This window comes from Terrapene carolina, unplaced genomic scaffold (genome assembly GCF_002925995.2).
Source record: "Terrapene carolina triunguis isolate 2854851 unplaced genomic scaffold, T_m_triunguis-2.0 Scaffold242, whole genome shotgun sequence".
Lineage (NCBI taxonomy): Eukaryota > Metazoa > Chordata > Testudines > Emydidae > Terrapene > Terrapene triunguis.
The window spans coordinates 735,477-753,231 of record NW_020664593.1 but is presented as its reverse complement, the minus strand read 5'-3'; the positions used below and the strand labels follow the sequence as shown (position 1 = coordinate 753,231).

General features: G+C 43.9%; 1 protein-coding gene across 2 annotated transcripts in view; it reads right to left on the bottom strand.

Moving 5' to 3' along the window:
* Nucleotides 1-17,755, bottom strand: part of MAN1A2 (mannosidase alpha class 1A member 2) — a 330,855-nt gene that overhangs the window by 111,631 nt on the left and 201,469 nt on the right. For both annotated transcript variants that reach the window (XM_024217756.3, XM_024217757.2), the window contains exon 6: nt 14,294-14,388. In XM_024217756.3, coding sequence (XP_024073524.1) covers nt 14,294-14,388 — 95 coding nt within the window. The remainder of the gene's footprint in view (nt 1-14,293; nt 14,389-17,755) is intronic.

Sequence of the window (17,755 nt, the reverse complement as noted above, 5' to 3'; positions counted from 1 at the left end):
AACCTCACTTCTTCAGATGCAAGACTTGCATCTGAAGAAGTGAGGTTCTTACCCACGAAAGCTTATGCTCCCTATACTTCTGTTAGTCTTAAAGGTGCCACAGGACCCTCTGTTGCTTTTTACAGACTCAGACTAACACGGCTACCCCTCTGATACTTAAGAAATAAAGTATCGCTCTGCCAAACTGTACATCAGATCTGGCTGCCAAATCTAACACACTGTGTTTAGTGAAAGTGTGACTTGAACCCCAAGTGGCAACTTTATATATTTTAATATGAGGAACATGCCTAGTGCAAGCTACAGATGCAGCACCTGCCTTGTAGAGTGAGCTCTAAGACTTGCAGGAGGGGAGAGGGAAGAAATCTTATAACTCTCCTCTATACACTGTCTAACCACCTAGACAAGGACTGGGCAGAAATTGCTTGACTCTTACTATATCCAGAACACCTTGAGAAGAGGTTCAATGGAGGAGACATAACTTAATACCAAGTTTAAGTCCCATGAAGGAAATGGATTATTTGTTGGCAGATACAAGTTTAATAAACCCTTTTAACTGAGTTGTGTGAAAAATAGATTTACTATCAATTGGTATATGAAACACTGCTATTGCTGCTAAATGGACTTTAAGTGAGGAGTTAGACAAAACTATAGTTTTCAAATGAAACAAATATTGTAAAATACACTGAACTAAAATACACCAAAACAGAGTCAAAATTCTTATCAGAACTTATACAGCCCCATGGAATCACTGCTCAGTCAATCTGCAATCTGGTTGTGATTTCCCACTGCATGAAAGGGAATCAGATAAATGTTAAGTATCAGAGGGGTAGCCGTGTTAGTCTGGATCTATAAAAAGCAACAAAGAGTCCCGTGGCACCTTATAGACTAACAGATGTATTGGAGCATAAGATTTTGTGGGTGAATACATGCGTCTGACGAAGTGGGTATTCACTCACGAAAGCTTATGCTCCAATACATCTGTTAGTCTATAAGGTGCCACAGGACTCTTTGTTGCTTTTTACAGATAAATGTTGTGTAGGATATGCCAGTCCCACAGTTTTATTGCTTCCTGACAAAGCTGAGATGAATAAGGTCTTTCCTATATACTTAATACATTGCTGACATATTGTCCTTGGCAACTTGAATTCTGCACGTGTGGGAGGAACAACATAAGGGGCATATACAAATCTCCTAGGTCTAACGCATTTATGTGTAAATGGCATTTTTTGACATTCCAAAGACCTTGAATGAAAAAAATGTTGACCTGGTACCCATCTGGAAACTTCAGATGTAACTATCACAGTATGAGGAGGAGAGTTGAATAAAACTTCTTTGAGAACCTGGGGGCTCATCAGTTGGAAGCGACAAAGAAGGAGAGAGACCCTGGGTGTGTGAGTCGATCACTGGATGACTAGGAGCCACCAACATGATCTGACTGTGAAAAAAGCAAATGCAATCCTTAGGCAAGGCATTTCCAGTAGATGTATTATTGGCATTGGTAAGACCTCAATTGGAATACTGTGTACAATTCTGGTCACTCATGTTCAAGAAAGATTAATTTAAACTGGAAAAGGTGCAGAGAAGAGCTATTAGGTTGATAAGAGGAATGGCAGGTCTATCTTATGAGAGGAGACTGGAAGAGCTTGGCTTGTTTAGTCTAGCAAAAAGAAGGCTGAGAGGAGATATGATTGCTCTCTAGAAATACATTAGGATGATAAATACTAGGGAAGGAGAAGAGCAATTTAAGTTCAAGGAGAATGTTGGCACAAGAACAAATGGATATGAACTGGCCCTAAACAAATTCAGGTTGGAAATCAGAAGGAGGTTTCCAGCCCACAGGGGGATGACACTCTGGAACAGCCTCCCAATAGGAGTTATGGGGGCAAATAATTTAATTAGTAGATTGGTAATTAGCAGAACAAAATCCAGATCAGTATACTTGGTGCTTTAATAGGACTAATTTCACAAAGCTGAAAACAATTATGAGTATAATCAGCTGGGAGGAAGAATTTAATCAGAAAAGTATGAATGATAATTAGGAATAATTTAAGAACACTTTACTAGATGCCCAAAAAGCCACAATCCCACAACTGAGAAAGAAGGCTGTGCTGGTTAAAAAATCAACTTGGTTTAGAGGGGAAGTGAAGGCAGCTGTAAAAAATATAGATATATAACAAATGGAAGAAACAGGAAAAGGGAGAGGGATAGCTCAGTGGTTTGAGCATTGGCTTGCTAAACCCAGAGTTGTGGGCTCAATCCTTGAAGGGGCCATTTAGGGAATTGGGATAAAAATCTGTTTGAGGATTAGTCCTGCTTTGAGCAGGGGGTTGGACTAGATGACCTCCTGAGGTCCCTTCCAAACTCTGAGATTCTATGAAGTTGACAGTAACGAATAAAATTTGATTAGGAAAGCAAAGGGATACAAGGAGAAATCTATGGCCAGCAGAGTTAAGGACAATAACAAGGAATTTTTTAAAAGTTAGGAACAAAAAAAAAATCCTGACAATGGTATTGGTCCATTACTAGATGGAAAAGGTAACATTATCAATAATAATGCAGAAAAGATAGAAGTGTTCAATAAATATTTCTGTTCTGTATTTGGGGAAAAAACAGATGATATATTCTCATCATTCCATTCCACTAGTATCTCTGGAGGATGTTAAACAGGATCTACCAAAGTCAGACATTTTTAAATCACCGGGTCCAAATAATTTGCATCCGAAAGTTTTAAAAGTGCTGGCTGAGGAGATCTTTTAGATTTCTATAAGGTGTTTGACTTGGTACCCCTGACATTTTGATTAAAACACTAGAACAATATAAAATTAATATGGTACACATTAAATGGATTAAAAATTGGCTAATTGATAGGTCTCAAAATATAATTGTAAATGGGGAATCATCCTTGAGCGGGTGTGTTTCCAGTGGGGTCCCACAGGGATTGGTTCTTGTCCCTACACTATTTAAAATTTTTATCGCTGACCTGAAAGAAAACATAAAATCATCACTAATAAAGTTTGCAGATAACCCCAATATTGGGGGAGTGGTAAATAATGAAGTGGACATGTCGCTGATTCTGGATCACCGGGTAAAATGGGCAAAAGCAAACAATATGTATTTTAATACAGTTAAATGTAAATGTATACATCTAGAAACAAAGAATGTAGGCCATACTTACAGGATGGGGGACTCTATTCTGGGAAGCAGTGACCGTTAACATTGATTTTAAATAAGACCTGGAGCACTGGGGAAGTTCCAGAAGGCTGGAAGAAAGCTAATGTGCCAATTGTTAAGACGGGTAAATGGGATGACCCGTGTAATTATAGGTCTGTCAGCCTGGCATCAATCCTGAGCAAGATAATGGAGTGGCTGATATAGGACTCAATTAATAAAGAACAAAAGGAGGATAATGTCATTACTGAAAATCAATACAGGTTCATGGAAAATAGATAATTTGAAACTAACTTGATTTTTTTTTTGATGAAATTACTAGTTTGATTGATAAAGGTATCAGTGTTGACTTAATATGCTTAGCCTTCTGTAAAGTGTTTGACTCGGTTCCCCCATGACATTTTGATTAAAACATGAGAACAATATAAAATTAATATGGCACACATTAAATGTATTAAAACTGGCTAATAGATAGGTCTCAAAATGTTTGCAGTGTTCTTGTAACCATGTTGGTGCCAGGATATGAGCCCCCCGGGTGGGTGAGGTAATATATTTTATTAGACCAACTTCTGCTGGTGAAAGAGAGATGCTTTCAAGCTCCACCAAGATCTTTTTCAGTTCTTAAAATGCAACTGTATATGGGGAATCATCCTCAAGTGGGTTTGTTTCAAGCATTTCGGGCTTCTCTACGTAGGCAAGTTTTTTCAGCATATGTTTTTCCACTATAATTATCTAGGTTTAACTAGCCCAAAGAAGGGCACCCAAACCCCTTTGTTCATGCCATCTTAAGATAGTTCTCTTCTGTGATTCACTGCACACTGCTCTTCACTTTTTCAAAATAATTGTACAACATTTGGGGCAGATATCTCACTGTGTAATGTTCTGCCACTAGGCTCTATGCAGTCTCGGATTTTTTTTTTTTTTTTTGGTCACATTCTGGGATGCCCACTGGAATTCTGGGATCAAACTAACACACTCCTGTAATTCATCTGGTCTGAGCAAAGCAGGATCATTTTCGAACATCTGTCAGGCAGCAGGGAGGGAAGATTGCTGAGCACTGCAATTCTGACAGTCATTAATACGAATAGGCTGCTCCACATGTATCATGCAGATGGATGGTTATGAGTGATTTGGAAAATAGCCACAGTGATGCTGTGGGGAAGAGATCAAGCAGTTACTTCTACATGACATTTTCCTGGAGTAGCTTTATTCAGTGGAGCATGGCACTTAGCTGACCAGCACCACCTGGTGGGTCAGGATAGTCTGATGTTCAGGCTGAGGAAGGCTACTTTCCCAGAGGCCTGTGCAGAGCTCACCTGGAGCTGATGCAGCAGCAGAACACAAGCCTGAAACCTCCTCTTAGCCTGGAGAATATAGCCATCGCCATCTGGAAACTCATCACCCCGATTGCTGCCAGTTAGTAGCTAAACAGTTCGGTGTTGGGAGATCAACTGTCAGGGCTGTTGTCATTGAAGTGTACACTGCTATCAAGAAGGTGTTGTTTCTTGAGACATAAAGTTTGTCAATGTACAGGAGGTTATTGCTGGATTTTCACAGAGGGGATTCCTGAATTGCCTAGGGCCCATTGATCAGACCCATATGCATGTTTTGGCATCCATACCAGGTCTCAGAGTTCATCAACAAAAAAGGAGTATTTTTCCAGGTTGCTGCAAAGCCTGTTTGAACAACGTGGTAAGTTCACCAATATTAATGTGGGATGGGATTTGGAAAGATTCATGGATGCCAGGATCTTTAGAAACTCCAGCCGTGAAAAACTATGCAATGAAACCATGCAATGAAAAATGGAACTTTTGCCCACAGGATCACTATGGACATTCATGCGGTTGTGAATCCTCCTGTCATTCTGGTTTATGAAATTTTTTACTGGATACTTGGATAAGAGAAAGGAGCTGTTTAACTATAATCTGAGTAGCTGCAGAATGACAGTGAAGTCTGCATATAGTAGACTGAAGAAAAGGTGGCAGTGTCTTATGTCAAGGCTGGAGGCTTCTGAGCAATATCTGCCTTGTGTGATAGATGCTTGCAGCATTTTGCGCAACATCAGTGACAGCAAAGGTGAGAGCCTCACCAAGGGCTGAGAGGCAAAGGTGGAGAGACTTTCTGAATGTGTGAACAGCCAAGAGAGGGTGCCTCTGCAAAATGGCCCAACTGGTCAGGCAACTAGGCTCAATGATGCATTGTGCTCCTACTTTGAGGCCCGCATGTAGTGCAGGAAAATTAATGTACTGTAACCACGGAAAGGAATGCAATGGATATGCTTTGTGTAACAATTATGCTATTAGGGATTGATGTTATTAGTCAGGAGCTGAAATTTTTCAGTCTCAGTGTTTGGCATGCTGAAGTGATCTTGGTGGTCTTGAGAAATCATCTCTTGGTTTCCATGATGGCTTGGGCATCTTCTGATACTCTAGTCAACTTGTCCAGAATCCCATATCAGGGTTTGGGGGTGGCATCCTTGGCAAAAATCCAGTCCATTTTCTCATAGTAGGTGCAGGTAGTGGGAACATTATCAGAGGTCTTACTTTTGTCCCTAGCATTTTTATAATTCTGCTGGAGTTCCTTTGCTTTGGCATGGCTCTGAGCCTTCTCCTGCATTTGCTGTTAATATGGGCCTGAACACACTCTTTTCCCCAGTGGCCAATGAAGTCCAGGACCTCTAGACAGAACCATATGAAGACATTGCACATGACTCCTATAATGGATATGAGAGTCCAAGAGTGTGAACTTGTCACAAGCTGGAATTTCAAAGGGGCATCCCTAGATGTGTGCCATCATTTAAACATGGAGGTGAAATCCAGCCAAGATGAACCTGGAGTAGCAGAGGGCTATATACAAGTAAACAGATAGGCTAGTGCAGGTGTGAAGCAATGCAGTGTGGGATAGCAGAGGGAGGACTGCCTGAAACAGCAGTTAATTCAAAATAGGGATGCCTCCTCGCAAACCTTGTAACATTCTGAAATAAGGCCACATCTACACTACAAAGTTATTTCAAGCAAGTCATGTTGGCCTAAAGCCTCCGCCGTTAGTACATTGCTTATATGTGTGCATACTTGGCTCCTTGTGTCGGCGGTGCACGTACTCACCAGGAGTGCTAGTACCAATGCACAGTGCAGTGCACCATGGGTACGTATCCCAGTGTGAATCCAGTCATTTGGGAAGTTTTGGAAACGCATGATGGTACCAAAATGAGTTGTGCCGGGATGACTGGGAGCCTGGGGTCAACTTCCCAACATGCAACAGTCTCCATCCCACGTCATCTGTATTCCATAATTTTCATGCCTTTTTTCAAAATCCCACAAACCTGCATGGCCCTCCTCGCTATCTGCCATCTCTGACAGAAGCATGGAGCCTTCCCAGCTCTGCATTATTGTCATGAGCATTGCAAGCACAGAGCGTACAATCCTGCAGTATTTGCAGAGCCACAGAAGAACCGAATCAGTAGGGAACATGACGATTTCATGGAGGACACATTGCTATGGGACACAGCGAGAACCAATTCAAAGTTGTTGATGGTGTTCACAGAGCAGCTGTAGATGGTGGAGAGCCACTTCTAGGCCCGAGAAACTAACACTGATGGGTGGCATCGCATTGTAACGATGGCTTAGGATGATGAGTAGTGGCTGCAGAACTTTCAGATGCACAAGGCAACATTCCTGGATCTGTGTTCCGAGCTCGCCCCAACCCTCCAGTGCAGGGACACCAGAATGAGAGCTGCACTAACAGCACAGAAACAAGTGGCGATCGCACTGGAGAAATTTGCAACGCCAGATTGCTACCGGTCAGTCAGAAATCTATTTGGAGTTGGGAAATCCACTGAGGGGCCACTGTCATGCAACTATGCAGAGCCATTAATCACCTCCTGCTACACAGGACTGTGACTCTCAGCAATTTGCAGGACATAGTGGATGGATTTTCAGCAATGGGGTTCCTGAACTGTGGTGGAGTGATAGACAGCATGGATATGCTTATTTAGGCACCAGACCACCTTGCCACAGAGTACAGAAAGGGTTACTTTTTTATGGTAATGCAAGCATTGGTGGATCACTGAGGATGCTTCACCCACATAAGCCTGGGCTGGTCATGGAAGGGAACACAGGACTTTTCAGAAAGCTGCAAGCAGGGACTTTCTTTCCCAACCGGCGGATTACCATTGGAAATGTTGAAATGCCAACAATGATCTGTGACCCAGCCTACCCGTTGTTCCCCTAGTTTATGAAGCTGCACACCAGCCATCTTGACAACACCAAGGAACGATTCAAATACCAGCTTAGCAGGTACAGAATGACAGTTGAATGTGCTTTTGGTAGATTGAAGGGACTCTGGCATTGTTTACTCACAAGATTGGACCTCAGTGAGAAAAATATCCCAATGGTCATAGCTGCCTGCTGTGTCCTGCATAATATCTGTGAAGCAAAGGGGGAAACCTTTCTGCCTGGGTAGAGGTGGAATGGCTGTCTGCTGAGTTTGAACAGGCAGACACAAGGGCTATTAGAAGAGCTCAAAGCTCAGGGCGGGTTTTGAAAGACCATTTTTACAGTAAGCTACGTAATGTGTTTTGTTGTACTGTGCTCTACACAGCCCTGCTCTTTTGTGGCCTAATAGGAATCGTGTAGTGATTGCTGTATGTACAGAAATATAACGCTGTCAATACATCTATTAATTTTGTTTATGGCTTATTCTATGAGTTGTATCACATTGTCAGTAACAAGTAATTGGTTGCTTTCATACCTGTTAAGCACTTGGTAGTAGATGTTGCAAACAAATAAAAAAGAGTTATGTTTTAAATAATAGACATTCATTTTGTATAAGAATTCGGTGAAAAAAAGAAACTGAAATTTTAAAATAAATATATTTAAAATAAACTTACTGAAACTTAAAGGAACAGAACAGATCTTATGAAGGGGAAAGAACATTCATGACTATTTCAGCTACATCTACACCAACCATCGCTTCCACAGGTAAGTGTATGTGAAGCTGTGATTGTCTTTAGTATCCTGCGAGGTGGAGTGTAGGGATAGTGAGGCAGCCCTGGATGCCATGTGGAATGTTGAAGGGGACAGGGGATATAGAGAGGTCCCGATATTAGTTCTCAACGGGCTGCAGAGAGAGGCGAGCATGGGATTCTTGAACCTGCAGGTCCACCAGAGTCTGGAGTATCTGAGTTTGCTGCCTGAGAAGCCTGATTATGTACTGGTGCATCTCCCTCTCCTTTTCCTGCGCCTTCCTCCTCTCCACTCTTTCCTTCTCCAGGCTGTCCCCAATGTTCATCCTGCAGTCCCTGTGCTCAAAGTCCAGTGCAGCACTGACTTGAAGAAGCTCAGTGAACATGTCATCCTAAGTCCTCTTCTTTCTCCTCCTTATCTGGGTCAGGCATTCTGCGGATGTGGAGGGGAAGACCCTCAAAGCTGCAGCAGCTGCAGATAAACACATAAAGTTACCGCTGTCAGTATAGTCACTATGGAAACTGAAATTTAAGATGCAGAACTTGCTCCCCTAAAGTTTCAAGAACTACAAGTTCATTTTCACTTCTGGCTGGGATTGCTTGTGCACCGTGCCAGTCACAGCACCAGCCACGGTGAGTATGGCCCATTAGAGATTAGGGAAATGAGGAGAGAATTGCTTGGTTGCATAAAACTACTAACATAGGGCACTGACACTGGATACTGGCACCTTTTTCCACAGGCAGTGGTGATTTTAGCTGATATCTCACTCCTGATGGTAACAAAGATACAGAAAACACAGCTGCTGCTGGCATCCCAAAGCCACTTGTGTCCGTATACTGCTAGGCTGTGTATTGCAATGGTGCCTGCCAATGTTATCACTGTGTGCCGTGGGAAATTGTCCTACCACAGAGGAAGAAATAAGGCTGCCATCCCTAGAACTCTGCGACAGAGTATTGGAGAGCACCTCTGTGAAAATTTCATCAAGATCTCTCAGGAGGATTCAAGGGACACTCCTGTGTACATAAACAAACTGCTTTGCATGCTCCCTCTCCCCGCACCTAACTCTAGAGGGGACTGAAAAGCAGATAGCAACTCTACTTCTCTTGGTTCTTCTAGCACGAGTAAATTAATGAAAAGTCAAAAGCTGTGTCCTGCTATTTTGAGGGGGCCATCCCTGGAATGGAAAATTTATGTACACGCTTACCTGAGGTTCATTCCCCTGCATTGGGCTTGCCCATGCTCTATTGACAGGACTGGCTGGACTGCAGTGGAGTCAAAAACAGGTCCTAGCTTGCTGTGCAGCTGGATCCAGTTGCCTGTCTCCCATCCTCCTCCTCTTCCTTGTCCACCCCCTCCTCCTTTCTGTTCACAGCAGAGACCTGTGACTTGGGCTCCTTGGAGATATAGACGGTTCAGCTCATTGTAAAAGTGGCAGGTCTGCGGCTTGACACCGAATTGATTGTTGGCCTCCTGGTATGCCTGCTGAAGCTCCTTGGCTTTCACGCAGCACTGCTGCTGGTCCATTATGCCCCTTCTCCTGCATACCCTGAGCACAGCCTCTTCTCCCCACAGGCCCAGGAATTCCAATATATCTTGTCTCCTCCAGGTCGGAGCACATCTGGAGTGTGTTGCTGGCATGGTCAGCTAGGCAGTTGCACACAACAGCGGAGAGCTGTTAGGTGTGCTCTTCTCGCTAGGCAATCAGGAAAAGGAATTTCAAAAATCCACAGGGCTTTAAAAGGGAGGAGTGTCTTCCAGTCTACGTGACCCCTGGGCAGTGGAATTCACAATGGTGACCAGAGCAGTTAGTGTGGGACAACTGCTGGAGGACTGTTAGGGTTGACAAAGGTAACGGAGTGTCTACATGCGTGCCGTGCCAACCTCTGTACATAAACCTTGGCTCAACACCACTCCGGGAGGTGGTGTTATTATGTCGGAATAACAGGCCACTTACTCAGTCAGAAACAAATTTAAGTGTAGACACATGCACAACTGGGTCGATGCAAGACTCCTTACATCAACATAACTTATAGTATAGACCAAGCCTAAGAGTTATGTTGCTTCCCAGTTAAGGTGGGATAAGATGCCAGCTAAATAAAAAAAGAACTTTTGTGTGTCAATGTAAGGGAGTTTATGATGAAAAACTGAAGTTTATCTATATGGAAAAAACTTTTCTGTGTAGACAAGCCCTTAACATTTATAAGTTCATGAATTAGTTTATTAACTGAAATTAATTAAAATGGGTTCTTTAAGAATTTTTTTATCAGTTGTCTAACTTCTTTTTAATATCTGGAATAATTCATAGATGATCAAAATGGCCAGAAGTGACCATTTTGATCATCTAGTCTGACCTCCTGCATAGCACAGCGATAGAATGTCACTCAGTGACATCAAGCCCATTACTTTTGGTTGAGCTAACAATAACGGAAAAATGCAAACTCTTCAAACTCCAAAATACAGTTAAAACTAACTGAAATTTTATGCTTGGCTATATTTGAAGGTGGTGTTTTTTCTTTTTCTTTTTTGGTTGATCATTTTTGCCATTATTTTCATAAATGACAATTTCTCATTCTACTTCAGAAAATTTGACAGTGAACTGCCCTCTTTCAGAATGGCTGCTATCTCCTACTGTTTTCAATGAGATTGAGGCCACATGCTATGCTTAGCCAAAATAGCCACTCTCTCCATTCACTGGCTTCTCATAGTAGGGTTACCATACGTCCGTTTTTTCCTGGACATGTCCAGCTTTTTGGTAATCAAACCCCCGTCCGGGGGGAATTGCCAAAAAGCCGAACATGTCCAGGAAAAATACTGCCAGCCGGGCACTTCCCCTCCCGGGCTCCGGGGGCGCAGGGTCCAGAGACATGGGGGCTGCCCGAAGCCGGTAGCGCTCGGGCAGCTCGGCTCTTAAACAGAGCCGAAGAGTCAGGGGAGGAGCACAGCAGCCAGAGCCCGGGAGGGGAAGTGCCCGGCCGGGGGCGCAGGGTCTGGAGGCATGGGGGCTGCCCGAAGCCCGAGCGTTACCGGCTTCACGGTTTGCCGGCCAGCCTCCAGACCCTGCGCCCCCGACTGGGTGCTTCCCCTCGCGGGCTCCAGCTGCGCTGGGGAAGCGCCAGCCAGGGGCGCAGGGTCTGGGGGCTGCCCGGCAAACCGTGAAGCCGGTAGCGCTCGGGCAGCCCTTTTTGCATGGCTGGCAGGGAGGAGGGGGAATGCGGGGCGCTCAGGGGAGGGGGCGGAGTTAGGGCGGGGACCTTGGGGAATGGGCGGGGAATGGGCGGAGTTGGGGCGGGGAAGGGGCGGCGTTGGGGCGGGGCTGGGAAAGGGGCGGGGCCAGGGCCCCGTGGAGTGTCCTTTTTTTTATTTTTTAAATATGGTAACCCTACTCATAGTCCTCTCCTCCATTTCCTGATAGCATAGGGAGACACCATCTTTTGGGAGGACAGCTTGGTTTCACTCCCACAGGAAGCAATGGAAGCCAGTACCTGTTTTGTAAGAAGGCATCTTAACGAAAGGTAGCCTGTGGCCTCAGGCCCATTAAAGACAATGGGAAATGGTGGCCATTTTGAAATGTGACTCGTCATATGTTTCTGTTGAGGAGATTTTATTCTTCAGCCTCTGATGACAGATACATTTCAGTTATGAAAATGCCAGCAAAAATAACTATTAATCTTAAATTTTTATTTTAAAACTATCACCCACTGCACCAGATCTACTCAACAGAGAGGACAAGAGGAAATAGAAAACTTGCAGTGTGTATGAACAGTGGTCAGAAACTAGGACTTCTGTGTGCAGGGGAGTATAGAGAACAGTAGGGAAGAAGAAAATGGGATATATCTCCTGCTGACTTGCACTGCTCTTGCAATGCAAAGCAGCTGTAAACCTAGTTTAACTCGCCAGTATGCTCTGGCTGCTTTGTGTTGCTCCAGAGCAGCCTAAAGCAGCCAGAGTGTACCGGTGAATCAGATTCTAACAGTTACATATTTTTAATGATTTCCAGTTCATACGACATACCTACAAATCATTAGATGAATCTCAGAGAATCAATACTTTTGACTTTCTTGTTCAGCGTTCACGTTGAAATTTTTAATAATTTAAAAAAAACAATCATAAACACCCATATGGAAATTCCCAGACAAAAATGATGTGAACGTGGAGTTAAGGTTCACAATGCTTGACAGTAATTTAGGGTAAAATATATTACAGAGATGTTGTGATTATCCCAACCCCAGAGTTGAGGGGGCACAAGGGTGTTGCCGCCCCAAACTACAGTGCCTTACCCAGAGTGGGGCAGTCCCAGGGGCAGCTCCACTCCCTCACCTCCTCCTCTCCCCCAGTTCTCCTAAGGCTCTGCCCTCTGGACAGGACGTAGACAGAGGGGAAGCTGGAGCCAGGCGGTGCAGGGAAGCTGCTCCTCTGGCTGGTGGTGCCACAGAGCGGGCAGCCATGACATTCCCGTGTCTGCTGCTGGTGCCCAGGGTTGCAGCTGCTCCTCAGCTCCCAGCCCCCTTTGACTGCTCACGCAGCCTGTAAGAGCTGCCCGGGCTGGGGACCTGGCTCTGGGGCCAGGAGAGCCCTTGGGGAGCAGCCACCCCAGGGGGACCCCTCCTAGCACACAGCCTCTAGCTACCCCTCTCCCTGCACCCTGAGCTACCACCCTGCCTGCACACAGCCCCTAGCTACCCCCTTCCCTGCACCCTGCGTTACACCCCAAACTGCACACAGTCCCGAGCTATCCCTTGTCTGCACCCTGAGCGGTTTTCAAACTTTTTGAGCTGAGCCCCCGCTTTGAGTTATATGTTTTGGTTGCATCCCTCCACAATCCAGACAGGGTGGGTGGCCTGCTGAGGTGAGTCAGAGAGCGGAGGTGGTGCTTCCTCCCTGGACCCTGCTGTGCGGAGTTGGCTCAAGCCCCGCCAGCCCTTGCCACCCCAAAATAGAAGTCAGCCTACACCTATGCAAGCATAAGGGTCCCACCCCTGGCCCAGAGCCCCGAATCTCTCTCTCCCACCCTTGCTGGGCCCTGGAGTTTTTATAGCATGTTGAAGGGGCCCTCAGAAAGAAAAAGGTTAAGAACCCCTGCTATAGGGCATCCAAACAACCTTAACTTCATCCTGAAGAAATAAAGGAGGAAAACAAAAGAGAAAGAACAAAATCTAATGTGTCTTTAAAAATCAGTTTGATTTAATCTGAAACCACAAATATTAAAATGTTTTAATCATATGCTCATTCTGTGGTGTCATTATGGGGTAGAGTTATGGTTATTTGGGTGCACTAATTGTTCATATCCATACCTTAACATATTTGGATTTCAATTTAGTTTAATCTTAATTTTGAATTTTCTGGATTTATAGTGCTTTGTTTTGGGATAATTACAAACATCTCTGTAATATACTTTATCATAAATTACTTATATGTACTCTCAAACTTAGCTCCCTCTTAATGTAGTCATCTTAGAATTTAGATTTTTTTGAGGCTACATTAAACTGGAATAATGACTGTGAAACCCAGGGTGCTACACAATCAATAAATAAAGTACATACAAACGTTAATTTAAAATGTAATTTAAAAATATAAACGTGAGATGACTAAGCCAGAGAAGGACATTATACATTATATGTAACCATCAGTCAAGGCTCTTCTTGCAGTTACACCAATGTAAATCAGGAGTAACTCCACTAAATCAGTAGATTTACATCAGCGTGAAACTGGTATGACTGGATGGATAATCAGTCCTTTCATCTTTACAAGTATTTTGAACCTCTGCTGAGAAAGTGGCCAACACACAGTCCACACAACACATGAAGCTCATGGAGTTTAACTATGTTGCCTGGACCAGGTGTGGTCTACCGAGACTGCAGGTCCCATTATAAAATGCTCATGTGCCCCTTTTGACTAGAGGTTCTGGGCCAATATATAGCATTGCATAATGGCCATGGAGCTACAGTGGGCCGAACCTTCATATGCAAAATGAGAGCAGTCACAATCTGCTACAGTTAATGTTAATGCACATGAGGCAGAGTCCTCAGGCTCCTAGTATATTTACTCTCAAGTGTAGTGAATATCACTTCGGCTGTATCTTCCACACTTCCTCTACCTAGAAAGGACAGAGATGTGCCATTACAATTTTTGGTTTAAAACTATGACAAAAGAAAATCTGTTACCTTTTCAGATTCACCATTGCCCAGGGAATGCCTGTGGGTGTGTTAAATGCCGGAAGGAGCTTTCCTGCCAGCTGCACTGCTTTGAGCTTGAACACCTGTGACAGTAGACAGAAGGATGAATTTCTAACAAACCTGGTTTTCTTTAGCTTACTATAAATTAAAGAGAGATTGTTACTTTAAAACATATATATCCCCCGATCCCATTAGGAAAATTTTAGATTATCAAAAACAATTTTTTTTTCTGTTCTCTTTTCACGTTTATGATTTAATTTTTACTTGTTCACTTTCCACATTTCACTAAGATTTGAACATGAAGTTTCAATTTTGAGTTTTCATGCTCAACAGTGCTGCTCCTTGGATACACACTGAAGAATATGAAAAAAATCCAATTACTATTATTTGCTGTTGTAACCATGTTGGTCCCAGGATATTAGACACACAAGGTGGGAGAGGTAATAGCTTTTATTGAACCAACTTCTGTTGGTGAAAGGCACAGGATTTCAAGCTTACACAGAGCTCCTCTTCAGGTCTGGGAAAGGTACTCAGAGTGTCACAGAGACCATTAACTCTCCACTTCACCTTGAATAGTCTCTTGCGACCTAACTCTTCATGCTTAACAATCTGTTCTACTTTGTATTTGGCTGTAACACTCTGAGTACTTTTCCCAGACCCGAAGAAGAGTTCTGTGTAAACTCAAAAGCTTCTCTCTCTCACCAGCAGAAGTTAGTCCAACACAAGATCACGTCATCCACCTTATTTCTCAATCAATATTAGGTATTTGAAAACATCTTCCAAAACTATCTTTAAAAATATCTCAGCCTAAGATTTCTCCCTAAGTCTGATTTTCCAGAAGGATTAATTCTGCTCAATCTCTAGTCTAGGCCCCTCTGTCTCATAAGAATGATTCCAAACCATTTTCTATACGGCTGGAGCTAACAAAGCCCACCTAACAACAGTCAACAGTAATTAATCTGCATCTTTATGCAGCATTCTAGCACCTGAATTTAGGGTGGTTCACCTATGCAGGGTTCTGGAGCCTGTCACATTGTCACAGTATCTGTGGAAACCACACCAGAGTCTATGCTTGTTCCATTTTGTATTATTAAATGAAAAAAAACTTAGTTAACCCAGAGTTAAGGTCCTAAAATTCATCCCTGTGGAATTCTGCTGGAAACACCCCCATTTGATGATGATTCCCCATTGACGACTACTTTTTGAGATAAGTCAGCCAGTTCTGAATTCATTTAATATGTGCTTTATTGATGCTGTAGAGTGCTAATTATTATTTTAAACAGAACGTTTTTGGCACGGAGTCAAATGCTTTACAAAAGTCTAAGTGTATTCAATGGCAAAAAGCTACATTAACACAGAGTTCAGGTTGCTTGGTGGCATGTTGTCCCCTTGCAGAATGTTGAGTTGAGCAAAATTCAAACTTTTGAAAATCAGGAAACACTCAGTTAACATTGCATGGGCAACCTTAACTCTGCCCTCTTTCAGAAGTGTCCCAATATGCCCCATTAACACACATACCTTTACTCTGCCAACCCCACAGTTGATGAAATGTACCAGTTCTTCACCTCTTTTTAAAATCCATTCCCTCTCACCCACAAGATTCCATCTAACACTATTAAAGGGTGGGGGAGGGCTGGTCATGCTACTTTCTCTCTATGCTCTTTGAACAATGCCTCAATATGCACATAGCACATACTCACCCTGGCCCATGGCATTATAAGATTCAGGAGGTTCCAGATCCCAGTGTAACTCACACACTTAGCCAACTCCCCAGAAAGAATATCACATGTGTACAATTTAAAAACCACTTCACAGCCTTTTACAACTTCCTTACACTTATTCACAGGATATTATCTCAACCTACATTTTGCTTAACCATGATTAAAGCACTAGAATTCTCTCATATTCCTGCTCACTGCTGACAATATCCTTTGTAATAAAAGCCTTATGCCCTGATACTGACAAAACCTACACATATTTGCATACTTGTGATGAAGTGGGAAGTTCCTGTAATATTTGCATGAATCCTAGGTGTGCCTTGTTTTCCCCTATACTTTGCATTGCTACTCAGTGGGGAAAAAATAATTAAGTTTGCTCTCATGGCTGACTAAGGCCTTGTCTACTCTACAAACAGTGAATGCGTACACACTGCAATGTGACTTTTGGCAGCAAAAACGCCCTGTTTTGGCAAAAAAATACAACCACCCCGACGAGAGACATAAGTCTTTTTCCTCTAAATTTTTGTCGAGAAAGTGCCGGTGTAGGCACCACGCTTGATTTTATCACTTTAATTGGCCTCCAGAAGGTGTCCCACAATGCCCATCGTGACCGCTCTAGTCAGCAGTTTGAACGCCACTGCCCTGCAGCCAGGTAAATGACCATCCGCCCCTCCCTCTTAGAAGGCCCCTTAGAATTTTTGAAATTCCATTTGGCATGGAGAGGTCTTATCGCATCTTCCCAGGTGACCATGGCAGGTTATTGCAGCAAACGGTCTCCCGCTTGAACTACTGCGGAGCTCCTCGATCTGCTCAGTATATGGGGAGAGGAGGCTGTGCAGTCCCATCTGCGCTTGAGCCATATGAATTGGGATATCTATGGGAACATTTATTGAGGCTTGTGCGAAAAGGGCTATGATTGAGAGACGCTGGAGTGCAGAGCGAAAATAAAGGAGCTGAGCCAGGCATACCATAAGGCAAGGAGGCAAACCATCGCTCTAGTACTGCACCTAAGACCTGTCAGTTCTATAAGGAGCTGGATGCTATCCTTGGTGGCGACCCCACCTCCACCACCAAGAGCCCTGTGGATACTTCAGGTGGCCTGGAGGGGGTGGAAAGAGGACCTAGCCTGGAGGACAAACTCATTGATGAAGAGGTGGAGTTAGATGACAGTGTGGAGCTCCTGGAGGGGTTGCTTGGTGGGGCAGGCAGCCAGGGACTATTCACCAGTCCAGAGGTGTCTAGTCAGTCTCAGTAGTTGCTCTCCTACAAGCAAGAAGTAGGAGAGGAGACGCCTGGTAAGTGGCTGTGGTTTCTGTAGTGAGGAGGTGGGTGCAGGGTATAGAAATGTAGAAGACTGGCTGTGTTTCTGTGCGCTGGACATTTCCCTGTGTAGCTAATCAGAATGGTGGAACAGGGTGTTGATGCACGCTGAGATCTCCTGGGAATCCTCCAGAGAGATCTCCAGGAAAGTTTCCTGGAAGTTCTTGGCAATCTTCTGCCGAAGGTTCCATGGCAGAGCAGCTTTGTTCCTTCCCCCTTGTAGGGAACTTTCCCACGCCATTTGGCAATCACTTGGGCAAGGACCAAAGCGGCACACAGGCGAGCAGCATAGAGAGCAGGGCAGACACCACAAGCATGTAGTAGATGTACCCTTGCTTCCCTGTTTACCCTTAGCAGTGAGATATCTGCTACAATGACCTCCGCCTGTGGAAAAGTGTGGGAGAATTTTAGA